Source organism: Alosa sapidissima, chromosome 12 (assembly GCF_018492685.1).
Source record: "Alosa sapidissima isolate fAloSap1 chromosome 12, fAloSap1.pri, whole genome shotgun sequence".
Classification (NCBI taxonomy): Eukaryota; Metazoa; Chordata; class Actinopteri; order Clupeiformes; family Clupeidae; genus Alosa; species Alosa sapidissima.
This window is the reverse complement of record NC_055968.1, coordinates 26166389-26192563: the sequence shown is the minus strand read 5'-3', so window position 1 is coordinate 26192563 and position 26175 is coordinate 26166389. Positions and strand designations below refer to the sequence as shown.

At 40.1% G+C, this 26175-nt stretch overlaps 4 protein-coding genes across 6 annotated transcripts; 3 read left to right on the top strand and 1 right to left on the bottom strand.

Moving 5' to 3' along the window:
- The first annotated feature begins 976 nt into the window (after positions 1 to 976).
- ing5a (inhibitor of growth family, member 5a) lies at positions 977 to 5968 on the top strand. Of its 3 annotated transcripts, none has more exons than XM_042056892.1 (8): positions 977 to 1117; positions 2157 to 2228; positions 2344 to 2510; positions 2733 to 2844; positions 2931 to 3027; positions 4042 to 4177; positions 4407 to 4468; positions 4554 to 5968. In XM_042056892.1, exons 1-8 carry the CDS (start codon positions 1081 to 1083, stop codon positions 4591 to 4593), a joined length of 723 nt encoding a protein of 240 aa, XP_041912826.1. In that variant the 5' UTR covers positions 977 to 1080; the 3' UTR covers positions 4594 to 5968. The 3 variants fall into 3 exon arrangements, with proteins under 3 accessions (XP_041912826.1, XP_041912825.1, XP_041912827.1); XM_042056891.1 differs by having other exon boundaries at positions 2928 to 3027; XM_042056893.1 differs by lacking the exon at positions 977 to 1117 and adding an exon at positions 1366 to 1813 and having other exon boundaries at positions 2928 to 3027.
- Positions 5969 to 6166: 198 nt separating this feature from the next.
- Positions 6167 to 7412, bottom strand: cep19 (centrosomal protein 19). The gene is made up of 2 exons (XM_042056894.1): positions 6709 to 7412; positions 6167 to 6523 (listed from the first exon to the last, which is right to left on the bottom strand). The coding sequence occupies exons 1-2, from the start codon at positions 6836 to 6838 to the stop codon at positions 6168 to 6170; spliced, it is 486 nt and encodes a 161-aa protein (XP_041912828.1). The 5' UTR covers positions 6839 to 7412; the 3' UTR covers position 6167.
- A 77-nt stretch (positions 7413 to 7489) lies between these two features.
- Positions 7490 to 12393, top strand: pigx (phosphatidylinositol glycan anchor biosynthesis, class X). Its single transcript, XM_042056890.1, has 7 exons — positions 7490 to 7511; positions 8526 to 8624; positions 10550 to 10637; positions 10731 to 10866; positions 11048 to 11270; positions 11792 to 11892; positions 12155 to 12393. Exons 2-7 carry the CDS (start codon positions 8543 to 8545, stop codon positions 12302 to 12304), a joined length of 780 nt encoding a protein of 259 aa, XP_041912824.1. The 5' UTR covers positions 7490 to 7511; positions 8526 to 8542; the 3' UTR covers positions 12305 to 12393.
- A 496-nt stretch (positions 12394 to 12889) lies between these two features.
- Positions 12890 to 25238, top strand: pak2b (p21 protein (Cdc42/Rac)-activated kinase 2b). The gene is made up of 15 exons (XM_042057297.1): positions 12890 to 13023; positions 14342 to 14713; positions 14917 to 15023; positions 15136 to 15283; positions 15750 to 15781; positions 15912 to 16040; positions 16173 to 16308; positions 16400 to 16463; positions 16577 to 16625; positions 17811 to 17923; positions 18162 to 18279; positions 18613 to 18712; positions 20302 to 20498; positions 21130 to 21267; positions 24053 to 25238. The coding sequence occupies exons 2-15, from the start codon at positions 14527 to 14529 to the stop codon at positions 24137 to 24139; spliced, it is 1605 nt and encodes a 534-aa protein (XP_041913231.1). The 5' UTR covers positions 12890 to 13023; positions 14342 to 14526; the 3' UTR covers positions 24140 to 25238.
- Positions 25239 to 26175: the final 937 nt, after the last annotated feature.

The window sequence follows — 26175 nt, the reverse complement described above, 5'->3', positions numbered from 1 at the left end:
TTTTAATAATTCTAGTTTCTGTTTTCATTTTGATCACTTGGGCCTGTTCTGCTTGTTCTGAAAGTGGGTTGAGTTGAAAAGAGCAGAAATGCAGTTGTCCTAGTGTGGGTCAGAAGCACTGGCCAGCAAGTTCCATGCAGTGTCTTCGGACATCTCATCAGCCTCAACATCGTTGAGGGTATCCTCTGTTTTGCTGATCCGTTGCATCTTTTACTGACTGATCAAGCTAAAAACAAGTTCATACAGGCCATATGGGTACACATTTAGTTAAAAGAGAAGGCCTACTAAGACAATTTCTCTGAATGAGTTTGCCCAAGATTAAAATTTGTAATACTGTGCTCCAATGTCAACACAGATTTGTTATTACTTTTATGATTACCACATATTTAGCCTACTACACAAAATGTTACATCTTTTGGTTCCAGTTTTTTAACAGTGTTAAAATATAAATCCCTTTAAACATCCCATATGTAGCTGCAGGCCTAAAGAAAGTAGGAAACATATTGCTAGGCATTGCTAAAGCAAAACATGTTGCCTAAGGTGCCTGCACACTAGAGAGCCAACAGCTGCTTGTCAGAGGCAGGGGAATATGAGATGGAATAAAAGTCGTGATGAAATTAAAGAAAAAACATTCAACATGTTTAAGAGGTTATTTTATCCTTTGCCCTAAACTGCCTTAGCATTACCTGCAGATTGCAGAATAGAAGCAGCATCAGCAGCTCTCGTGGCATCAGGCCCGGGCAGGCTTTAGCCTATGGTGAATTAAGAATCTTCATACACGATAACTGTGTGTAGCCAACTGTGTGGTGTAGGTTGAGTTTCTTTCCTCTTCTATATATATTTTCTAGCCTACAGCAAAGATCCATGATTTACTGCTCCGCTTCAAACATCACCTCTGTCTACTACAGTTCCTTAAAGGAGCCAAACCAGGCCAAACCCTCGTGTTATCCAATCAGAGGAGCTTACCCTAATAAGTAGTTTTTGACCCAATAGTAAAGAAGGACATCATGAATTATTAATTTCAATTCGGTTGCTGTTCGAGAGTAGAGAAAATATTTTAACCACTCCGAAACAACTGACATGGCGACGGCAATATACCTTGAACATTACCTTGATAGTGAGTAAAAAGATGAATCTATGTCGCTGCTGTTTTCTGGTGCTTTGGACATCGGGCTGGTAGTTTGCTAGCACCCCAGCAAGCGTTAGCGGGCTATCATAGACGGCTAGGTAACATTCGCTACAAAACAAACGTTCTAGTTCTACGCATAACATTAGAAATCATAAGAATTTGACATTAAACTGCTGGTGTCCGCTTCGAGTCCAACAGTTGTATGTCTTAACTTTTCCTGAGAACAAGGGAAGTTTGGTGTGTGTTTTTGGCAGTGCCGAAGTGCTGTCGTTGTCGTACTGTCAAGTTAGCTTAGCTTGTCAAATGCGCCTATGTTTTTCAGACGGCCATGCTAACATTAGAAAGTGTTTTTAATCAGGAAACTGTACGCGGCTAACCTAGCTTTGCTGTTATGGCTGCTGTTATGCTCTTGGAGGGAAAGAAGCAGTTAGCCAGTAAAGAGTTGTGATGGCACAGGTCACATCGTGGTAAAGTTAAATTAGACGAGCTTTCATTATGTAGCGTCAATGCTGGGTTACAATAGCGTTAGTGTTTATTTTGTAATGTTTATTAGCGCGAGTTAGCTGAATATCAGCCTAGGCAATATTGACATCGTACATCTTGCCGTGTATGGGTGTAAAGTGAACGCTACAATAACCTTTGAAGGGTGTGTGTTGTTCAAAAGAGCAGCTAACTGTTGAATTGGTAAGCTTGGCACTTGGCAGCTACTATCAGACAGCTCGCAAGCGAATCTTTTATTTTCTGGTAGAAAACCTTTAACAGAGTAGAGGGCGGGATCTGTTGTTTGAAAGTGCGTCACAACAGACGATGGTGTCGTCCGACATAACCCGTCCTGTAAACAATGTAGCGGGACACAATCAAAAATAGATGCTGATGATTACAATTGTACAGTCCTTACTTGTAATGTTACGATTGCTTTGGGCGTGACCACCTGTTACAACCTGGTGTTGGTCCAATAAGTTTAAACAGGAATTATCATGTATAGTTTAAGGCTATCCATCACTACATGCACTTTCATCCCCTCCAGGTATTGAAAACCTGCCATGTGAACTCCAAAGAAACTTCACATTAATGAGGGAACTAGATAGTAGAACTGAAGGTAAGATGCCAAGATATCACATACCATCAGGAAATCTCATTGGTTATGAGGACTCAAGTTATGAGCCATCAACTATACTTTATTGAATCTTTTGTGGCTCTTTACATTTTGACAGAGAAAAAGGGGGAGATTGACAAGCTAGCTGAAGAGTATATTGCAAATGTCCGTAGTCTGGCATCTGAACAGAGAGTGGAGCACCTACAGAAGATTCAAAATGCCTACAGCAAATGCAAAGAGTACAGTGATGACAAAGTACAACTTGCCATGCAGACATATGAAATGGCAAGTGTTGTCCTTTCCTGCTGTTCATGTCCTTGGTATAGGATTATAGGTCATTACTTTATTGTTGATTTATTTTTATGTACAATTTTCTTACATAATATGAATATAAACACAATCGTAATTTGATATCTGCCAAATGATGTTGCTTTGTCAATACAGTCATTAAAAAGAAATTTAGTTACTCAGGTATATGACCAGACTGTTTACATCTGTTCCTTTCAGGTGGACAAACACATCCGAAGGCTTGACGCAGACCTAGCACGATTTGAAAATGAGCTGAAAGAGAAGCTGGACGTCAGTGGCTATGAGAGTCCAGATAGTCGTGTACTAAAGAGTGAGTTTGAAGGGAAATAAGTTGTTTGCTAAAAAAACAATATATCACAATTTTTGTTTTAATTTGTCTCATCATCCTGTCAGAAGGCGGAAGAGGACTGAAAGAGAAGAGAGGCCCAAGAGGAGGCAGAGGAAGGAAAGGGTCGGATGAGGACTCACCACGAAAGAAAAAAATTAAAAACAGGTAAGCCAGTGCCCTATGCAAACAAAAAGTGTTCAGTTGAACCCATGAAGTACAGTGACAACATCGACATGCCCAGTCTCATGTCCCTCCTTATCCTTGGATACCTATTCTATTGGCATGATAAATTAGAACATGACTAATGATCTCCATCCCAGTTGCAAGTGTAGCAAGAATTAATTTACAATAGTGTCTTTTGAAATGTAGGCCCTGTATGTAGTTCACAACAGATAGACAAGGACCAAAATGTAGAATGAACTATAATTTCATATTCACCGGCCACTTTATTAGGTACACATGTTCAACTTCTCATTAACACCAATATCTATTTAGCCAATCACTTGACAGCAACTCAATGCATTAAGGCATGTAGACACGGTCTGCTGAAATTCAAATCAAGCATCAGAATAGGGAAGAAAGGTGATTTGAATGACTTTGCATGTGGCATGGTTGTTGGTGCTAGACAGGCTGTCTGAGTATTTCAGCATCTGCTAATATAATATACCACATACTTTGGTCAAAATTCCAAAAGGAGTAAGCACCACAACACCCTTTTCAACCCTGTCTATAGAGTGCTATTCAGATCGTCCTGTTTGTGTGTCTGTTCCTTTACAAACATGAGCGTCATTCATGACCGTTTTGCTTCGATATGTTGCAAACAGGTCCCAATCTTGCAGGAAAAAGCTAAGTTTAACTTGGCCCAGATAGGTAAAATTGGGGTGGTCTTATTTAACAAGCTGGCCGACTTGATGTCACTTTAGCCATCAAATCTGAATGGCTCGATGAATCACATGTTTACAGACCAAACAGCCAAAAACAGGACTGGCTTGGGTTGTTTTTGCATTAGTAGCCACTCCAGATATCCAAATACATGCGTAAAAGCATGTAAAAAGTTGAATATATCCTTAATATGTCCCCCTTTAAATGAGATTTCTCGTCAGCCACAATAAGATGTTTGCTGCATAAATCTGTACTAATACTTCTGCTTGTCCCGTTTTGTTTTTTCTTTGCCTTCAGTCCTGAATTTAGTGACTCACTGTTGTCAGTTCAGCCATCGGATGTCTTGGATATGCCAGTTGACCCTAATGAGCCAACGTATTGTTTGTGCCACCAAGTCTCATATGGTGAAATGATTGGCTGTGACAATCCCGACGTGAGTTTTCTAACTCGACTATTTATCAGACATAATTTTCATAGCGACGTAAGGAAATTTCGTGTTGTGTAGTGCTTTGCTCTGTCTTTTGCCGTTTACCTATTTGTCAGGGTGTCTTTAAGTAAAGGCACAGTTAGTGCAAAGTCTTGACTCATACTGTTCTAAAATAATGTATTAAGCAATCATATTAATCAAGCTTATGTCTATGCTTATGATTTTGATTTATCAGTGTCCAATTGAATGGTTCCACTTTGCCTGTGTTGACCTTACTACAAAACCCAAAGGGAAATGGTAAGCCTGACACTGTGTAATTATATAAACATTACTCACTGTGAATTGTTTTTGATCAACACTCATTCATACTTCAATCTTTCAGGTTTTGTCCCCGTTGCACCCAGGACCGGAAGAAAAAATGAAATGTATATTTCGGAGGTTAAAAGATTACTTTTATATAATATATGTATTTTTGTTTATGTAGAAAAATAGTGTAATATATATACACACACACACACACACACACACACACACACACACACACGTATAAGGTCTCCATGAAATCATGACCATATTTCTCTTAAAATGTGGTCGAAAAGCTTTTATTTTTTGAAGTACTTGAAATTATTTGTCTATGGGGGACTTTATCCAACATTATTGCATCCTTCTTCATCCATGCCTCGATATTAGTATTGGACTTAAACTTCACTTTCAGTTGATTTCTTGTTTTTCATAACATGGGATGACAAACACTTGTAGTCTTGGGCTTAATTATATAGTTATATAATTATATTCCATGAATTTCCATGGCTCTTGCACTTGTCTGTAATTATGTTTAAAAGCGACAAAAGAAAGGCATATATTCTAACTCCGTCCAGGTGGGCACCAAACCAACAAAACCTGAAAAAAACAACCTATTTTTAACTATCTGTCTTTTGAATGTACCACAAAGGGAGGAGTCCCAGGCATAACTGCTGTAATATTACCAGAACAAAATGATCTGAATGCACTTTTGTAAGCACTGCTGTTAAGTGAAATGGAAAAGATTAACTAGTATCAAATGTTATCCATTTTAAATTGACTTGTGGAAGATGCTTTAATCATACACAAGATGTTGTAAAAGCAAATCATGAGAAACACATTCTATTGGCAGAGGAGAGAGCACAAAACCAAAAGCATACCAAAGTTAAATCTGGCCATTGTATACGTTGTTGTGCTTATGACATTTACTGCTGTTTGTTTTTTGTTTTTGGTTATGTCTTAAACCCAGTCAGGTTAAATGATAGCCCTATAACTACTTGTGTATTCCACTTTGCCAGTTTAGGCCTAAATGTTTTCAAAGACCAAATGTGAACAATAAAATAAGCTTTGGTGTGTATTTAGAGATCTGTATATATGCTACTGGCACATTCTGTTTAATGTTAACTTTTTCCTACATTTGGAAAATACAATGACACTTGCAGCTACCTTGTGCTATACAAAGAGGAAATTGAATTGTAAAGTTATTTATTTTGCCAGTCATCAGTAACGAATTGGAGACAATCATCAGGAGAATGCAAATTTAATGGCATGTGATTAAACATTTTGCCCAAAGATAATTCCACTGCTGTCCACTCTGTATTTCTCCTACTGAAATGGGTACTTTTGTATTTCTCATGGGGCATATTCTTATCACTTGACTGTGAATATAAAAGTATCGTTATTTCAAAAAGAACACTGTTCCTAGAGGAGGAGTGAGCATTTTTGTATATCAGTGTTTCATATAAAATGTCAATAAATAATAAATATTTACCAGTATTTGATCTTTGTAGTTTTATTTTATACAACACAACCGGAGTATGATTCAATACAATTCCTCTGTCCCATCTTAAACTTGGTTTTCAAATAATGATTGATGATTCAATGATAACCCAATAATAATGCATTTTCCTATATTTAGCACACTGTTCCTTTTTTTAAGATTGTATGGCAAGTCAAGTCAATGAAATAATATTGGCTAAAAGCCATCATCTGATTCATCATCCCAGCTGCAGACTCCCTGACTCTCCATCTCTGGAAACTCCACCTCGAGATCATAAACAAAGTCCGGGTCTCCCCTCTGCTTTCTGTTGCGCTCAAAGACCTTGTCCATTTGAGCTTTCCTGTGTGCAAGATCCTTGTCGCTTAGCTTATTGAGGTCCTCCTCGTTGGGATCTTCATTTCGCAAACCAGCCAAACTTTGTTCTGGAGTGAGCCCCCGCATGTGTTCACGCAGGAGTACATGAAGCTTCTCTAGCTGACTCACGGATATACTCTCCAGGTAATCCCTGTGACGAGGGTTATGTTTTAACCGTTCTGCAGCCTTGCTGCAATCTACAGTTATGGAGAGAGACAGACCACTCCAGAATGAAATCTCAGAACCCTCTTTTAGAACACAGGTACTGGCAATGCCCTACAGCCTATTATGGCAATGACCTAACGTTAAGTTAAATTGAAGACAGGGGGTACATTAACATTCATTTTAAATATTGTAGTTGTAATACTGGATAGGTTCTTACCTGAAAACTGTGAGAAATCCCTCACTGGAATAACGCGTTTTCTCATCTTGCCAGTGTCCTTGGCTTCATAAATAACCACGACAGAAGGTGGGCTAAAATTCACCCCACATCGTTTAGCCACGAAAGGCATTGCTGCCACTCTCTAGTTATGAAGTCTTCTAAGCAATATGTGTTAACGTGTAGGTAAAAAAAACATACTTTTTCTAATTTATAAACCCATCTTTGACGGGAGGCCGTTGAATATGTCTGTTTCTCGGTTAAACCAGTATGCTAATGGATAACTAGTTTAACAGTAACATCTGTTATTGAATAAAATCACTGTTGGCTTGAATAACCTGAAGATTATGAGCCATCATGACTAAAAAGCCTACCACTCGCTTATGCAACGTCCACATACACCGTATCTGACGTATCACACATCTTCAAAATAAACAAAAAGCCTACATTTAAATTTACCACATTTTCGTGACAGTAGAAGATAAAAGGTTTCTTCCTATGGGTTTCCTCGTTTGAGATGCACTCATGGATGCACTGTTTGGCTGTTTGGAGAGGTACTTACTGGATTGCCTGATATTTTGGCGAGCATAGGCTACTGTAAAAAGTATTTTTTGTTTGCGATTTAACAACGACTTATACGGATCTAAACAAATAGGCCTATGCTTATTTTGTTACACGCAAGTTTAGTATTCTATTCTACCTCCAAAAATCTCAGTTGTCTGTTCTGGCATCGATAAGGGCAGCCCACAAGAGGGCTTAATTTAAAGGGAAGCAACCCGGAAGCAACCACCAAAGCAATTCTCCAGGTTGGGCTCAGTGGTTGGGTTTAGGGTTACTGTCATCCAGAGTAAAATTAGACATTCTCTTGTAATATAACCATATATAATTGTCATTAGAGATCAGTGGTTGAGCTGGATCTTCAGTGGAACGCAACGAGTTTAATTGCAAACGGTGAAGAATTTGAGAAATATGTTGAAAGTTTATGTGAAAACATATCATTTGTATACAAGTAGGCTAGCCTACATTTGTGGATTTCAGGCTATTATAGCCCAGCAAGGCACAGTAAAAATGGGCAGAGAAACTGGCACAGGAACTTTTAAAGGGTATTTCAAGTTTATTATTATGTACTCATAAATAAGCATTTATCAGCATTGAAATTCCTTGTGCTCAAGTGTCCATTCAACTTCAAGAATAAGTAAAAAAGTGCCATTATGTAGGGATTTCCAAGGACGGTTCAGCATCCTGATGACTTGCGGGTAGAAACTATCCCTGTATCTGCTGGTCCTCATGCTCTTGTATCGTCTGCCAGAAGGCAGGAGGGTGAAAAGACAGTGGCTGGGAAGACTGGGGTCAGAAACTATACGCTTGGCCTTTCTTCTGCAGCGCTGGCTGTAGAGGCCCTGGATGGATGGTAACTCAGTCCTTGTAATGCGCTGTGCTGATCTGACAACTCTTTGTAGCGATTTTCGATCCTGGGCAGTGCTGTTACCATGTTGTTATGCCACCAGTCAGAATGCTCTCTATTGTACAGCGGTAAGTTGGTCAATATTTTGTAGCATGCCAAATTTCCGCAGACGGCGCAGAAAGAAGAGCCGCTGTCTTTGTGACCACACCAATATGGTGTGTCCAGCTCAGATCCTCACTGATGTTTATACTCAGGAATCTGAAGCTTTTGACTCTCCACAGCTGCACTCCCAATGTGAATGGGTGCATGTTCTTCTCCCTGCAGCTGTCTGTAATCCACTAGCTCCTTGGTTTTTGTTACATTGAGCAGCAGACTGTTATGTTGACACCATGTCATTGTTGCCACCTCTGCGCAGACTCATCACCATTCTTGATGCAGCCGATTATGGTGGTGTCATCAGCAAACTTATTGATGGTGTTGGAGTGGTCACTGGCTGCACTATCATATGTGAACAGTGAGTACAACAGGGTGCTTAACACACATGATGAGCCTAGATGGTACTATGGTGTTGAAGGTGGAGCTTTTTAGAATAGGATAGAGAAACAGGCTAAAAAGGGAATGGACTTTACCAGTTGCAAACCTTGAGTAAAGATGCAAGCTTGCGTGTATGAAATATTTCCTTTGTTTCCTTGTTGCTTTTTAAACAACATTTTGTTGTTAGTGTGAATTTGAATAGGCTCCCAGATAGCAAGAGGCTGGCGGACCACTGTCGGTCCATTGGGGTCATAGCTGGCGGTCCACTGGCCTTTTTGCTAAAGACCTTCAGCTACTACCCTGGAAATCCAGAGTTCTGGATCTCCACATTTTCAATTTGCTCAGCAAGTTTTAATTGTAATATTTCGGATTTGAAATAGCCCCCACCCTTACACTGAAGAAAGTCTATCATCTGCCCATCTACCTCACATTGTTATTAATACATTATCATCACACTAAACTGCCTTGCACTATATTTATATTTAAATCTTAAATCTCAGTCAATTTAAGAATAGACTTAAATTGCACTATTCCTATCCTCTCTTTCAACTGTAGGCCTATATGTTGTATCTTGCTAGGGACAACTTGCACTGCCCTATCCTACCCATAATGTTCTATTGCAAATGTACATACTGTAATAATACTCATAGCCATGTTCTGCTGTTCTCATTCCATTCTTACTGTTCTGCTTTGTATTCTTTTATGTTTTTCTATTCTTTAGTCTTATATGTTAAGTGAGTAAAGTGAGTGTTGTACTTGGAGAGTAGATTAACCAGAGTCAAATTCCTTGTTTGTTTACGCAAACCTGGCCAATAAAGCTGATTCTGTTTCTGATAACCGGATTTGATAACACAGTGATAACCTTAATCTTTCAGATTTGTGTCTGGATTTTCCTATGCAGCTACAACAATAGAATAACATTTAATGTAGCCTACAGTGCAAAGGAGACTATCTGTCAATAGCCTATAGGCTACTAGAGAATAGGAGTGCCTAATAAGTAGCTTACTAGTCAGAGTATGGTAGGAGAAGTGGTACAAGAGGAGGTAAGATAGATAGATAGATAGATAGATAGATACTTTATTGATCCCCAGGGGAAATTCAAGGTCTCAGTAGTTGTAAGCTTTAAAGGGAAACGTGTGGGAAAAGGTAACGATAAAGCACATGGATTTGTTTACAAGCTAGCGAACGGTTAGCATAAGTTTGGCAGAACTATGTGGATGTTACAAGGTAAGAAACACGATTTAAAATTAGTTTCTTGTTTCTCACTTCTCTTTCCGGGATGGTAGTCTCAATGTTGCAAGGTTGGTTTTCCGCCTGAGGACGCTAGGCGCAGCGGGGAAAGTCACCATTTTCACCGGAACAGGTCATTTAACCATCCAAATGATTTCTAAACGGGTTTATTACGTTGAAATAGTTGCCAAGTTTTCCTTTAAACAGCTTGATCCACACTCCAGTCCAGTGGGTGGCGGTAACTAATGCACCATTATAGCTAACTGCCAACTGCTATGATGAGAAGAAGAATAGAAGCGTCTGTCAAATGTTTCTTCAACTGGCTACGATGAAATATTGACAACTATAAGAAAAATGTTATTTACAGAGTTGAATGAAAAAAATACTTATCTCATATTTCTACCAAAATCAGCAGAAAGATAATGTTTCTCGCCTTGCTTTGCTAACATGGAAGTACTCGTTTTGCAACTTGGTTAACCCACCAACAGACAGAAGAAAACACCGATTCATCAAATAGGCTAATGGACATGATTTTGCTCAGTTGTGTCTGTTTCCTATGGGTTGGGTGTGGGTTGAGCGTCGCGCAGCCAGAGAAAGGTAAAATTAAAGAATATCCCTGTTTTACGAGCTAGGCTATTGAACCAAAAAGTATCATCTAATTATTTCTTTCTGTAGCTGGCGATGGCTGTGACTTCCTTAAAACGACACAGTGGTTGGATTCCGTGAAAGTGGCTATGAACTTGACAAAAAGTGGTTTTCATAGGTAGGCTATAGGCTATTCGGTTACGTTTAGATTTTCTCTAGTTGTCTAATCAGGCCTGTGAGTCATAACATTCTTTACTACATTGATTTTCAGAGATCTTATATACACTGTCCAGTTTGGTGCTCCTTTCCCAGAGGATTTCGAGGCTCTTCTGGTTCAGAATGTATCCAGTGGGGTGTACATGGACGTTTACCAGTTGCAAACCTTGAGAAAAGATGCAGGCTTGCATGTATGAAATGTCCTTTGTTTCCTTTGTTTGAATTTGAAATGGCATGTCATTTAAAATGTTTATTTATAGATGAATGAATTAATCACACAGTAAGTTAAATGTTTTCAACAGATTATCAAAAGTCGGTTACCTTAATATATACAAGTGTAAGAATGAAATAAACATGTAATCCATACACCAGGTGCTACTTGACTCAGAGGTGGATCTAGAGGCACCAGCCTATGAATCGCCTGGTTTTACTGCCTTCATCTATCCTCGGCCAGATCCTACAACTCCAGGGCATCTCACTGCAACAGTGCCCATTCATGGGCGTTATCACAGGCCAGGACCAGGACCAGGAACACATGTACAGGTGGAAATAAAGTATACCAAACTGCTACTAAAGTCAGACTCCTGTGAGCATGGTAAGTCTTAGGACCTAATGCTGAGGTTGCTCTACATCCCCATAAACATTACCTCACTAAACAGATGCTGTTATCCTAAGTGAGCTGCAAATCCCATCTTTGGTAGAAAGCCATTTGCTAGTTGGATCCTGGCTCTGACTTGGCCATGAAACCACTTAACTGCTTTCATTGTCTTCAATTATTTCTGTAATAGCAGCAGATTTGACCAATTATAGACTATATACAGATATTATAAGGCCAAATATTTGAGAGTAAGCGATCCTAAAGTGTATGTTATTGTACTATTGTATTACTGTAGTGTGTTGTATTATTGCGTGTAGCAAATTAAAATAAATAGTAATTATAGTATAGTAAATTAGTAAAATCCTGCCAAAAGGTGCACTTGCTCTCTCTGGGGCGAATGTACTGTATGAGCAAACAGCATCTCTGCACATGCCTCTTCAGACTGCTGATCAGTTGCACCAGGATGTGTTTGTTATGGAAAATGTAGGTGACAACTAACTTCCTCTCTTCACTGTTAGGTAAACTACCCTTTTCCAATCTCCCTTACAAGATTGTGTATGGGCCTTGTTCAGTACACAATGTAAGCATTTGTTCATGGATTGAGATCGAACATTTGCAGGTATGGGGGACATACCGTTTTCCTTCTTTTATATCTCTGTTACTAACATGGTTACCGTTGCATGTGTAGCCATTTTCACAAGGTACTTGTAGGCTGACATGAATTCAGAATAGTGTCGGTAATATGTGTGCTTCTGATTGTGGGCTCTCCAGCATCAGCAGTTTAGGGCTTAACTATATGAATGACACAGCAATACTCTACTCACTGAAACGCCTTAGCAAGCAACATGACACCTACTAATTATTTTCTTTTTTCTATGTAGGTGCCACAATCATTGGCTATGGACTTACCTGTTGGTGACAAGTCTCTGCTATTTCTTGTTTGTGGTGGGACTCTGTGTGTTACAATTCTGTGTAACCTTATTCTCACAGCAACCATCTGGAAACATGGCATATTCGAGTTCCCCCCATGACCCTGACCTGTCTCTGGTCATGTCCATGAATTGTTTACAAACTGATAAATGCTGTTATTTTGGAATAAATATGGAATGATTTAACATTTTTTTTTTGTATGTGCATTGTCTTCTTCCATCTGCCAAAAATAAATTACATCAGACCTATGTGGATTGGAAAGTCGTTAAAATAGGCTACTGTTGATTTATTATACTTATACTTCAGCACATGTCAACACAGTGTTACCACCCTAACTACAGTCTTTTTATATGGCTACCCTCTGGAAAGTGCCTCCAGTCCCTCAAAGCCAGCACTGAAAGACTGAGAATTGGAGCTTCTTTCCCCAAGACATACGGGCCATGAATGCGTAACTGTCCCAGCACTTTTCCTTTTTTAAAAGCCCATTAAAGCATTTATTTATTTTTATTTACCGTCACGTTGTTTATTTTATTTTACTTAGTATTTGTTCTTTTTTTCTTTCTTGCTCTTCTACTTTTTTCCCTATACACAGAGTTCAGTTGCTGTCGCGATCCCTCTTTTCACTGCTTTTTGTTTCTGTGCAAGTGACAAATCTGTGGAGTGCTTTTATTTTGACATGTCAAGGAAATGTGACCCAGAAGTAGGCGTGAGATTAGCTAGATGCTAGGTTCATCCAGGTCGCAGATCCCCCTCCTCTTGTCCTGTATGACTGAAGATTCAAAGCCACTGTATACATAGCCGCTTTTAGGAATATAATTTGGTAAGTGTTCTCTTAATATATAGTTGTGTGTTTACATTTCAGTGGCTTCACGTAAACCGTAACTGTTTTTATATTGGAGCTTTCTGAGCCTGGTCAGTTAGCGAGCTTTGAAGCTTATGTTAAGTTTAGAGAAAGTTTAGCCAGCAAGATGGCTAGCTTGCTAGGTAGGTGTTTAGCCAGAGTTAGCGGTACAATGGACAGGTTTTTTCCTTTCCTCCCTTGAGCTGACAACGTTTATGAACCAAGTGTGGAAGAGCATTCACCGCACCTTATGCATCTGAGTAATTTAAGTTAGCACTAAGTAGTCAGCCTATCTTTCGATTCTGCATATTTTCTTGTTCAGCTGGTTGTGGCTTGCTACGTATGCTATACATGATAAATGAGATCATCGAATTTGCTCAGCTAGTAGCAAAGTTTCCCCTAGCTAGCTAGCATAAATATATAGACTTGGCAAACACCAGTTTAGGATACTTTAACGTTAACTTAAGGTGGATACAAATTGGAGCTAGTCTTTTTGGAGAAGTTGTGCAACTTGACTTTAGGTTGCTAAACTTACTATAAGGTATCATGATAGCAAGGTAGCGAATAGCCTTAACACATTGAATGAGGAATTTGAATTGTTTGAGCGCCGGTCTGTAACAACAACTCGGCGCTTTAATGCAAACATTGTCTCTCATTTAAAATCGAATATGGAAATCATCTTCAAGGCAATGACTGAACAAGTTTGAACTAAGATACCTTGTAAGCGCACGTATGCTTGTGCTAGGTATAACGTTCTAAGACAAATTGGTTGTGTGCTCGCTCCTGCTGTAAACAGCTTGCTGGCAACGTTAACGTTATTCCCACAGTTGAGGACTTTTCTTTACACATTACATTGGCAATTTCGCTTTGGCTTGAGCTAGCTAGATGACGTTCCAAGACAAATTGGATGTGCTCGCTCTTGATGTAAACACAGCTTGCTAGCAACGTTACTCCCACCATTTTCTTTATTCATTGCCTTTGGCAATTTGAGTTGTTTTCTTTCCAGAGGATGGGAAGTGGATAGCACAGCTCATTTGTTGTATGGTTGTGAGTGCAGTAACTCACCTGTAACGTCTTGTTATTTTCCCTACAGTACTTGCATTTGGTATGGTGGCAGAGAATTATGTGTAGTAATAACTAGATGTTCGGTGTGGAGATATTTTGTGTTGTGGGCTTCATTTCTAGGCATAACTATTTAAATGTGTAGAATTCATGTAAAAGGTATGGTGCAAATAAAAAGAAAATGTTATGCTCTCAGTCTTTCTAAATCACAGGATGTATTTCTGTTTGTCTGCAGTGCCATTCCCGATCTTGTACTTTGAACTCTTCCTCCGTTCTTTTCACCCTCTCCTCCACCTGTCACTGCATCTCTTGCCTCTGCACATTTCTCACTCTTCTTCGATTTTCCTCTCCTTTCTCCTCATTTCCTCGTTTTCTGTCTCTCTTGTTCTCTGTCTCTTCACTCACTCGCTCTCTGTGGTCATGTGTGACAACGGGGATCACGAGGATAAACCCCCCGCCCCTCCAGTGAGGATGAGTAGCACCAGTTTTGGCAGCAGCGGGAAAGACCACACACTCTCAGCCAATCACAGCTCCAAGCCCCTGCCCTCTGTGCCAGAGGAGAGGAAACGCAACAAGATCATCTCCATCTTCTCCAGCGGGGAGAAAGGTGACCTCCCTACTTTTCACCCTGTCCACCTGCTGTCACACCTTGTAAATACATTTTCTGTGGGAGACAGAAGATCTAGGGTTGTATTTGCAATTGTTTTGTAAACCCTAGAGTAATTTGTCAGTGTGATTTCCTCAGATGAGGGTTTCATAGATTATCCTTGCAGAAAATGGTTACATCTATTTTACTTGGGTGATTTTCAGTGGGCAGAAGAAAAGACCGAGACAAGGAGCGGCCTGAGATTTCTCCACCGTCTGATTTTGAACACACAATCCATGTCGGTTTTGATGCAGTCACAGGAGAGTTTACAGTGAGTATGAGTTCTCTTCGTCTATGAAAGGGTAGTTGACAGATGCAAACTGAGATGTACCACCACTAACCAGTTGCTTGTTATAAATGCTCTCCCTGCTTGTTGTCCATAGGGTATGCCAGAGCAGTGGGCGCGGCTCCTGCAGACATCCAATATCACCAAGTCTGAGCAGAAGAAGAATCCTCAAGCTGTACTCGATGTTCTGAAGTTCTACGATTCTACAGGCAACGGCCGCCAGAAGTACCTCAGTTTCTCATCAGGTGTGTTTTTTTATGTGTATCTATCTGTCTGCTATGGATATAGTTGGAGTCTTCGTAGTATCATAGGTGGAATCAATAATCAACAGTAGTCTTACAGGGAGGCTACACCAGGTGCGTAACTAAAGCGTTCCATTTGCAGAGTGTCTGCTGCAACAATTAGCTTCCACTGTAATCAATGGAACTGGCTACACCAGACGTGATCGATGCTGTGTTAAAGTGAACCTACTATTTTTCCTGACCTCTTTACAAACTGAGTAGCTGAGATACTTCAGTCTGTCTGGCTTCCAATAAATGGCAATGGCAATGATTCTACAAGACAGTTCTACACGATTCTACTGCTCCAATTGAGCTGGCTGCAAATCTCCATGGCAGAGCCTTTGAATGTCCTGTGCTTAAAAAGAATGCGGTATCTTGTTGTGGTCATTGAGGTTCATCTGTCTGTGTCCTGTATTGTATGTGTCCACAGAAAAAGATGGTTATCCCCCAGGCCCACAGTCTGTAAGTACTAGGCTTAGAACTATTGCAGCATCTTTATTTTTTATGTGATGATAACTGTAGTAGGGGATTTGTCCCATCAAAAGTCTGTCTGAGCATTTGTCTTCCCCCATGTTTTGAAAATATCCCACAGCCTGTCAAGAAAGGCACAGAACCTTCATCAACAAACACCAAAGACATTGATAACGGTGGTGATGACGATGAAGATGATGATGAGGCGCCTCCACCTATTGTCGCACCCCGCCCTGAACACACCAAGAGTGTGAGTATTGTCTCCCTCACATTTCTGCTCTCTAGCAATCCTCTGGATCTTTTTTCATTAGCTTCAAGGTTAACTGCATACACTCTGTGTACATATTACTTCATTCTTTAATCATTGTCCTATACCTTACAGGTATATACGCGACCCTCCATGATTGATCCCCTGCCCCCGCCTGTGACTGCTCCAGACGGGGACTCGGCCTCCAAGGCAGCTGACCGACAGAAGAAGAAGGGCAAGATGACGGATGAAGAGATTATGGACAAACTGAGTATGACTGGCATCCACTTAACTTTAACATTATGTGCCACTGTCCCCCAAAACATCACGATGATTCCTTTTTGTTTTATTAATCTGCCCAGGAACCATAGTTAGTATTGGAGATCCCAAGAAGAAGTATACACGTTACGAAAAGATTGGGCAAGGGTAAGTGTGAACGTATTTGTGAATGTATGCATGTGCAGAAATGTAAATTTGTATTAGTATGAAAGCAGATTTACACAGATTCAGTGAGAGTTGCTGTCTTTTGTCCCCCTCAGAGCTTCAGGAACGGTGTACACTGCAATAGATGTTGCAACTGGACAGGAGGTAAGGGACTACGGCTGCTCGGTTATGCCAAAAATCATTATCAAAAGTATTTTGTTCAATATTTAGATCACGATTATTAAACACGATTACTTAGTGATTTTTGGAACTATCATCCATTTTCAGAACTGAAAATGATGTTGAGCAGTGGTTCTCAAAAGGGGGTATGGGAGGGGGAACAAACACATCGCACTTGCAAAATGTAATAACATTTCTAGTCGGGGGCGTGGCCACAGACCTTGCTCTTGCAAAAGACATGAGACATAAATTAGCCTACCCTTGTACCAACAGTAACTGACACCACTGTCTTCAGCCTGGCTAATAAAAAAAAAACCTAAAATGTATCATTTGATCATGAAATCTACATGACCGTTCCTTCAACCACTGTAGCAGACATTCGCAGGTAGGACATCAGGCTACCATTTGATTGCTGTATAGGTTCATAGGTTGCAGATAGTTTCGGTTGCAGGTGCATTCTTTAGGTTTAACAGCCGCCTTTATGGGCTCACGTTTGCATTCTTCACATAACACACAAGAGTGCATTAGGCTACATTTTAACCAGCCATTTTAAAAGCTATTTTCCTGTTGTTCCTATCTTGCAAACTCTTACTACAGTAAAGACTCATAATTGTTTTTCATCTTATTTCTCACCCCTACTCCACGACACCGTTTTTGTGAAACATCAAAAGTTAATTTATCTCTAGTTTTTGAGCTAATCATTGTTGCCATTTACAGCACTTGTTTATGGTCTTAGCAATGCTGTTGAGATGCAATCACCTGTAGCTCACTGCTTTGTTCCTAGCACATCCTTACAACTAAGCACAACACAGACACAATAGGCACTGGCTATCACAGCTAAGTTTAACTCGCGAGGAAATAGCTGCTTTGACTAATGTCTTTCTAAATAAAGAAACCTCCATAAATACAGTATAATGAGTGATTTCCTCTCAATGTGAGCTTCACATAATCTGGGGGAAAAAGTTAGGATTGACCTGTCCCATAACAGCTGACAACTATCATCTTAGTTTCGGAACTATAGGCTATGATTAATCCAAATGCACAGGAATACACATCAATGTGTAGATTGTGTGGCCATGTGAGGCATGAATAGATTTTAGACCACCTTTTTCTGTCTGAAGACGATTGAGTCCTCAATGTCCTGCTCATTGTCTTCTCTGTGATCTCAAGGTGGCCATTAAACAGATTAACCTCCAGAAACAGCCCAAAAAGGAGCTCATCATCAATGAGATCCTGGTGATGAAGGAGCTGAAAAACCCAAACATTGTCAACTTCGTAGACAGGTAAAGCCATTGTTAGATGCTTGTTAGATGATTGTTAGTTGATCTCACCTATGGGAATAATACATGTATGATCGTGTCCGTAGCCTTTGCTACTCCTACATCTTTTATGAACTATTAAATTAGAGTTCAGTTATAGATCACAGATCAACAGTTAAACGTTGGTGAACAGGGTTGTGAGTTGTAATTGTTTTTCTTAACCTTTTGTTTATTGATTTGTCTTTCTATATTTGCCTTATAGCTTTTTGGTAGGCGAGGAGCTCTTTGTAGTGATGGAGTATCTGGCTGGTGGATCTCTCACAGATGTTGTGACAGAGACGTGTATGGATGAGGCTCAGATTGCAGCTGTTTGTCGAGAGGTGATGTAGCAGCCTGATTTATAGACAACTTTTCATGTTGTATAATCACAGTAACCATGACTTGAATTGCTTTATTTAAGTTTTATTTCAGTTTGATTAGTTTGATGAAGTTCATCATGTGATTCTATACTGTATAATATAACCTACATTGTTTTTCATATATTATATTCATTGTTCCACCATATAGAATTGCAAAGTATTGCAACAGTAAGATTAAGATCTTTGTTGAACCTTTGATGATGTTGTCTCATTAACTGATTGGTGCACCAGTTTTTTCTATAGACATTACAATGATTAATTTCTTCTCTCTCTCTTTTCACTCTATTTTGCTAGTGTTTACAAGCATTGGAGTTCCTGCATGCCAACCAGGTCATCCATCGAGACATCAAAAGTGACAACGTCCTATTGGGCATGGACGGCTCGGTTAAACTCAGTGAGTAAAAATGAGTGAAAACATACACTGATAAAAGTGAGAGATGATCATCAGTAGGTCCCTTCACTGGTGTCTGTTTTGGCAATGAAATAAGACTTTGGCTACATCCACACTATTCCTTTTCTGTTTTAAATCCTGTTCTCCATCCTCACGCAAGTTTGCAATTTGAGAATCTTGTCCGCACGGGACACCTAGACGGTAGTGAATGGCAGATAACATGACCATTCGCACAAACCACATGATCATTCGTGCAATTCAGTTTAACAAAGAATTAGTTAAGCCTGTATTTCCATGTTGCATTCACCACTGGCAGGCTAGTAGTGCCTTGCTAGCTCGTTAGTTTGTCAGCAAGGTTAAACAAATAACTGACCTAAACACAATCAATAGAATTGCATTTGTTTCAGTGACTTGTGTGTTGTGTGCACATTTTGATTGATATCATTGATGTATTGTAGATGTCAAAACTTGTTAAAAAGTAGTCCCTTCCAACTTAAACCCTGCCATGTGTTTAAGTTTTCATTGACAGTTGTGATAACATGTTATTGAAATCATGAGATTGTAAGCGTTCTAAACCGTCTGTATTCCTTTTGTTGTTTTTATTCATCCGTACACAACTTTTCTCTGGCCCTGACATTCACCATGTCATTCACTAGCTCTTACTATGTTTGTTTTCCTTAGTGCCTGGCTTCTTCAGCACTGTCACATGGTATAACCTTGCATCGTCATTTCAAAAGGAAGAAAGTAGCCTTGGAAAGAATACTTGTGTTGAAGTATTAGTTGATGAATCTTTTTCTTAATGGCTTTTTCTTAAATCCTGCAGAATTTCTGTATTAAAAATGCCGTAAGAGTGGTAGTAGTAGTAAAATCATCTGACTATAATCAGACTAACTAGATGCGACTCAAATATGACCGCCGCCCAGTCCTGCATATTATCTCCGCAAAAATAAATCACTCTTGTATCGTGTGTGTGTGTACGCGCGCTTGACTGTATAAGTGTATAAGTATAAGTGTGTGTGCTTGTGTGTTTCTGACTGTATAAGTGTATAAGTATAAGTGTGTGTGTCTGTGTATGTGTCTGCGTGCACGCGCTTGTGTGCATGCTTGTGTGTTTCTGTGTGTGCGAGCGCGCTTGTGTGCATGCCTGTGTGTGTGCTTGTGTGTTTCTGTGGATGTGTGTGTATCTTTATGTGTGTGGATGTGTTTTATATGTGTGCATGGTTATGTGTGTGTTTGTGTGCGTTTTCCAAAAAAATATGGCCCTCCTAGGCCCTACGGTTCTCGACATATTCACAGAAAACTGTGTCCGCCCTACCCACATTTCGGCGTGTCTGGTGTGGTGAGGGGGCGACGGACCAAATGATTCCATGGCATCTTTGTGGGGCTACGTGCCGACCAAGTTTCGTGCAGCCCAGTCTGTCAGTGTCCCGGCAATCGTTAACACAAAATTACTGAAGAAAAAAAAAAGTAAAAATCCGGAAGAAAAAAAATTCTGACCAAACCTTGCTTGCGCGGCAGTCATAATAATAGTTGACTTTTATGATTTATAATTGTCTAATGATCTATTTTCCTCTCCTGTCTTTCACTTTCAGCCGATTTTGGGTTCTGTGCCCAGATTACTCCAGAGCAGAGCAAGCGCAGCACCATGGTGGGAACCCCCTACTGGATGGCGCCTGAGGTCGTGACCCGGAAGGCTTATGGGCCCAAGGTGGACATCTGGTCCCTGGGCATCATGGCCATAGAGATGGTGGAAGGCGAGCCACCGTACCTCAATGAGAACCCACTAAGGGTCTGTACAGAACTCTCTACTTTCCTATAATCAATTCAGATCTGTAATCACCAACCTTCCTATGTCAAATTGTACCTGTTTTATGTAAATGTTATTTTATTATTGTTATAATTTTATTATTAATATTTTCTGTATTTTTATTTTTCCCTTCCTCCTTCATAACGTTATGTAGGTTCTTATTAATTGTTTTATTTTGTTTTATTTACCACAATTATTATACTATATCTCTTGTTATTTCATTGTTACTGTAATCTCGGCTTCACTGAAAATGAGGACTACCCTCAGTGAATCTCCGAAGGTCCCACCTTTTGAAGGTTTTAGAATATCTTATTAGCATAGATTTTAAAAAACATATTTAAGTTTCTGTAACACACAGTGCTCTGGCCATTAAATAGCCTTAGTTGCGGAAATGGCCTTAAATTAAACAAACAAACAAACAAACAATGAATCTCCGAGAATAAATAAAGTTTGAATGAATAAATGCATGTATTCACGGAGGGGGGGGGGGGGGGTTAACAGAAGCCTGCTCCCAGTCTCTCTGTCGGTGTCCTCATTTCTGATCTGCTTCTCCTCTCTGTTTATTTGTTTCTGTCTGTCACTGCCCCTCTTGCGCTCTTTCGTACCCTCTCAGGCACTCTATTTAATTGCCACAAATGGCACCCCGGAGCTTCAGAGTCCAGAGAAGCTGTCGCCGGTTTTCCGTGACTTCCTGAGCCGTTGTCTGGAGATGGACGTGGAGAAACGAGGAGGAGGAAAAGAGCTGTTGCAGGTGAGGTTGCTAACAGAGATACCAGTCACCTTATGGTATTGGATTTGTGATGTCTCACCTGGATATGATTAGGCTGATTTTTGCAGATATTTGGTACTGTATGTTTGAGTGTCTTGTGATTTATTTTCTGCCATATTAAAAGCACAGTCTCATCACAATGAATCAAAATAGAATGAGAAGAAGGATATGTTGCTATTACTCTTTATTATACGGCTCTTCACAATGCAAGTAGAACCCTCTATTGAAGGCAAAAGTGAAGGCAGACGGTTGATCAGCTGTGTTCTAAAGAACATTTCATTCAAGTTCAGCGTGTGTTGCGAACTATTTGTTTTTCAGCAAAAGCCACAACAAAACAGTAACAAATAAATGTAGAGACATATCGTGGAGTTTATTTTTTCGTTTTGGCAAGTAGCTGTATAATAAGCGGGATAATTCAGGCTGAAACAAGACCCCGGGACTTATTTTCCCAATAATGACCGGCATTGTATGCATTATCCCTTACATAAAACCTACCCTAGCCATTAGCTCCTTTCTACATAAGGTAACATCATGTAGAAAGATACCCACATTGGTTGTTAGAAAATATTATCCTGCACATAAACTTTCAAGCAAGCTACCATCAAACATTACCACTCTGTTCCAATCTGCGCACTTCTGTACTTACAATACCTTATTTGAGTGCATAGGTGTGTTAACACTGATAACTAGAAAATGTAATTTCGAGGAAATTACCAGTGCACGAAAATATAAACATACTGTATATTAACATAAAATGCCAAACAAACTTTTATTTGGAAACAGTTGGCAGGAGTCATAGTTGATAACAACTGACAGTTGAAATGGCTGAACAGTTAAATAGTTGAGTAGTTTAAATAGTTAAATTATTTAATAGTGAATTATTGTAGTGAGGACATTTATTTTGAAACAGTTGGGCAGAGGACATAGTAGTCTTAAGAGAGCCAGACTGTATGCTTAAAGCCTGAGACAGAGTATATAATAATAATAATAATAATAATAACTTCAATTTATATAGCGCCTTTCAGGATACCCAAGGTCGCTTTACAAGAGTGGGAGTAGGGGGGCAGGGGCAGGGTAGGGGTTTAGGGAGGATAGGCAAGAGAGAAGAGGTGTGTTTTGAGGTGCTTTTGGAACTGTGTCAGAGAAGTGGCGGAACGGATAGGAGGGGGCAGGGTGTTCCAAAGGGTAGGGGCAATTGCACAGAAAGCCCTGCCACCAAAGGTCTTGAGTCTGGTGCGGGGAGTGGAGAGTAAGTCCTTGCTGGTAGAGCGCAGGGACTGTGACTGGGTGTACGGGTGGAGGAGGTCAGTGATGTACTTGGGTGCCAGTGAGTGAAGTGATTTGTAGGTGAGGAGGAGGATTTTGTAGCTGATGCGTTGTTTGATTGGCAGCCAGTGGAGTTTCTTAAGGATGGGGGTGATGTGCTGCCAGGGCTTGGTGTGGGTTAACACCCTGGCAGCTGAGTTCTGGACATACTGCAATCTGTCTAGGGCTTTGTTGGGCAGCCCAGACAGGACACCATTGCAGTAGTCCAGACGGGAGGTGACAAATGCATGAATGAGAGTTTCGGTGACTGAGTCGGTGAGTGACGGCCGGAGTCTTGAAATGTTACGGAGGTGAAAGAAGGCAGATTTGGTGATTCTCTGGATGTGGAAACTGAATGAGAGTGTGGAGTCCATAATAAAGGTTCCGCACTTTGGGAGATGGGGAGGTGGGACAGCCGTCGATGACCAGGGTGAGGTCTCCAACCTTCCTGAGCAGTGGTGCTGGGGCCACCACCATGAGCTCTGTCTTGTTGGTGTTGAGTTTCAGAAGGTTGTTGGTCATCCAGGTTTTGATATCATGCAGACAGTTGTTGAGTTGTATTGGTGGGAGTTGTGAGGAGGGCTGGGTGCTGACATACAGTTGGGTGTCGTCTGCATAGCAGTGGAAACTGAGTCCATGGTTGCGGATGATCTCACCGAGGGGGAGCAAGTAGATGGTAAAGAGGAGGGGGCCAAGGACAGATCCCTGGGGGACACCATGGTTAACTGTTGCAGTTAACTATATAGTTTAAAAGTTGAATGTAGATAGTGTAATGGATGTTGATAGACAGAAAGTTGAATGGATGTTGCTAGGCAGATTGTTTAATGGATGTTGATGGATAGTTTAATGGGTGGATGAGTGAATGGTTTGAAGAGGATGAATGGATAGAAAGTTGGATGGAATGTGCCTTATATCCTTGTAGAATGGAGAGACACAGAGAGTTGGCCTAGTTAAGCAGAAAGCAGTTGATACAGGTGCAATCAGTTTAACTGGCCCTTTGATGGGTCCTAGTTGAGCAGCTGGAAGTTGATACAGGTGCAAATCAAGTTAATTAGTCCATTGTGATGTCATAGTGCTAATGTAAAGTCTATGGGGAAAAATAAGCTTGTTTTTTGTTAATATCTCAAAAAGTATAAAGTTTACAAAAGTGAAAAATACATTCCTCAAGTGTCCTTTTCAAGACCTACGTTACAAAGTTTGAACGAAGTTTCTACGTTAAACGGTTGAAGCTGAATTAGACGCAGAAATTTGGTGGGAAGAAGAAGAAGACTTCGGATAACAGAACAGTGCATTTTCATGCACTGTAATTAACTTGATTTGCACCTGTATCAACTTCCAGCTGCTCACTACTAGGACCCATCAAAGGGCCAGTTAAACTGATTGTCCATGACTGATGACCATTGTGTTTTGTGCAGGATATAAATAAATGTTAACAACCTACCCCCCTCTTTTTCTACTGCAGCACCCCTTCCTGAAGCTGGCCAAGCCTCTATCTAGCCTCACGCCACTTATCTTAGCAGCCAAGGATGCCATGAAGAACAACCGCTAACCTTTCAGATGAGCGGGTCCCTTAATCATCCTGAGCTGAGTGTTCCTGACGTGATGTCAGAAGCCCCTTCTCCTTGTGCCCATCCCCCCCACCCCTACACTTTCTTTTGCTGACGTGCCATCAAGCAGCCAAGCCCTTGAAGCCACGCTGTCTCCAAGACCAAAAACGTAAGCCCCAATCTACAGGGGTTGGAACTCTGGTGACCTTATGGACTCTTTATTTAGTTTTTTGTTTGTTTGTTTATTATTATTTTTTGTCTTACCCAGGGGTTATGAACTCTTCCCCGACACCAACTGAGATGGTATTTTCCCCCTGCATTTTTAAACTATACAGAAAAAAACGATGTGTTCCATAATATTGATGACTCGATTTCATGTGACCGATCAAAAACAAACAAAATCTATCTCTTGTCGCAGGTAACTTTTTTTTTATTTTTTTTTTTGTATGAATCATGTCTCCATGTTGTAAAGATCCATGTGTCATCATTTCAAAATATGACGTAAAAAAGACAACATTCAAGTGTGGGTCCAGAAACATATCTTGATTTCTCCACTTCATGCGAAGAACATTGTGTTCGATTTTTTTCGTCCATAATTTCAAAAAGAAGTAGCGTTTATGACACTCCCTCGTTGCCACGTCAGTTTTGAATCTCACCAGCCTCCTTCAGAGGATGGCGTGCACCTTATTTGCCGATGCCAACAGTAGCTTGTGAGTGGTAGGGTTGTCACTTGTGCCTTGTGTACTTGTTCCTACACAAACTAAGTATTGTGAACCCGTACAGGATGGAGTCCTTCTTATGGCCGTTTCTTCATTTGACTAGAACCTGGGAAGATAAACTTTCATAAGGTAAAATTTGTTATGTATATTACGAACTTCAAAAAAGGAAACGGTAGTATACAAATTAGGACTTTTAGACAAGCTGTCATTTAATATGTATGTTTATATGTATAAACACTATTTTTGTTTTTAATAACTAACATTATAAATAGATCTGTTGTAAGTCTTGGTCAGGCCTGTTTTGGTGCCTTGAATCTGACTTTATTCCCATGTCAAAAATTGTAACTGTGAAAATAAAAAATAGTGTTTCTTGTCAAATTCACGAAGTCCTTTGTTGTTTCATTGTTTCGGTTAATCTTTTTAATACAACATTTGTAAGTTGTGATTGGTTTCACCAAGGTCAAGGTATTTAATGGTGAATTTTTGGTGTATGGTGGAGATGTGTGTGAGGATATGCAAGAACAACAAACTGAATGATTGCACTCGATGTTGGGCAATATAATTAAACTACAGAGGTTGAGAATTTTCATGGGTGTGTGATTTATAGCTGTATGCAGGTGGGAAATGCGATTTATGCAGTGTATTTCTCAACCTTATCGATTGGATGTCTTTGAAATGGAAGGTAGAATTTGATTGTCGTGGAAAACTAAAGGAATGGATTGAACAAGCACGTGTGAATTAAGCCAAATTAATTTACTGCATAGAAGAAAGACTGCTCCTTTGCTTTTTGCTAAACATCGTCTTTAAAAAGACTTAAGGTAACAATACATAACCACCATATCCCATTGCTCATCTGACTTCCTTTATTACACATTACTGCAAAGCACTCCAGATTGATTATTACAAGTTAAGAACAAAATTATTCATACCCCTGACAAATATTGATTTAATTTGATTTTGTTTTGTTTGAATTTTAGTTGATTTTCTCTTTATCAATATGCTTGTTCTGACTGAAGGGTCAAATGCCAAAAGGTTGTTAGACAATGTGGTAGAAACATGGAATCAGAAAAAGAAGCATTTTCACCTAGTGACGTAGTTTGTCATCACTGTTGTCGCAGAGACCAGGAAGATGGACTTCGGAGGCAGGCGCCCACCCCCACCTCAGACTGACTAAGACATTAAAATATTGATATTGTTCTCTATTAACCATTTCTTGCCTTGTTTGGCTGTATGTTTTGGAGCATTGAGTGGTTTAATGGTTCAATGTGGCCTATTGGGGCAGGTCTCTTGGCACACTGCCTGATCTTTTCCTCCAGAAT

What these genes read in the sequence shown, in the direction of transcription:
- ing5a (XM_042056891.1), top strand. Translation starts at nt 1,081, where the DNA reads ATGGCGACGGCAATATACCTTGAACATTACCTTGATA. An exon ending in CCTTGAACATTACCTTGATA is followed by an intron (nt 1,118 to 2,156) that starts GTGAGTAAAAAG and finishes CATCCCCTCCAG; the next exon opens with GTATTGAAAACCTGCCATGT. An exon ending in CCATGCAGACATATGAAATG is followed by an intron (nt 2,511 to 2,732) that starts GCAAGTGTTGTC and finishes TGTTCCTTTCAG; the next exon opens with GTGGACAAACACATCCGAAG.
- cep19 (XM_042056894.1), bottom strand. Translation starts at nt 6,838, where the DNA reads ATGCCTTTCGTGGCTAAACGATGTGGGGTGAATTTTAGCCCACCTTCT. An exon ending in GGATTTCTCACAGTTTTCAG is followed by an intron (nt 6,524 to 6,708) that starts GTAAGAACCTAT and finishes CCATAACTGTAG; the next exon opens with ATTGCAGCAAGGCTGCAGAA.
- pigx (XM_042056890.1), top strand. Translation starts at nt 8,543, where the DNA reads ATGCAGCCGATTATGGTGGTGTCATCAGCAAACTTATTGATGGTGTTG. An exon ending in GAAAAGATGCAGGCTTGCAT is followed by an intron (nt 10,867 to 11,047) that starts GTATGAAATGTC and finishes TCCATACACCAG; the next exon opens with GTGCTACTTGACTCAGAGGT. An exon ending in GTCAGACTCCTGTGAGCATG is followed by an intron (nt 11,271 to 11,791) that starts GTAAGTCTTAGG and finishes CTTCACTGTTAG; the next exon opens with GTAAACTACCCTTTTCCAAT.
- pak2b (XM_042057297.1), top strand. Translation starts at nt 14,527, where the DNA reads ATGTGTGACAACGGGGATCACGAGGATAAACCCCCCGCCCCTCCAGTG. An exon ending in TTGCAGCTGTTTGTCGAGAG is followed by an intron (nt 18,280 to 18,612) that starts GTGATGTAGCAG and finishes CTATTTTGCTAG; the next exon opens with TGTTTACAAGCATTGGAGTT. An exon ending in TCAATGAGAACCCACTAAGG is followed by an intron (nt 20,499 to 21,129) that starts GTCTGTACAGAA and finishes GTACCCTCTCAG; the next exon opens with GCACTCTATTTAATTGCCAC.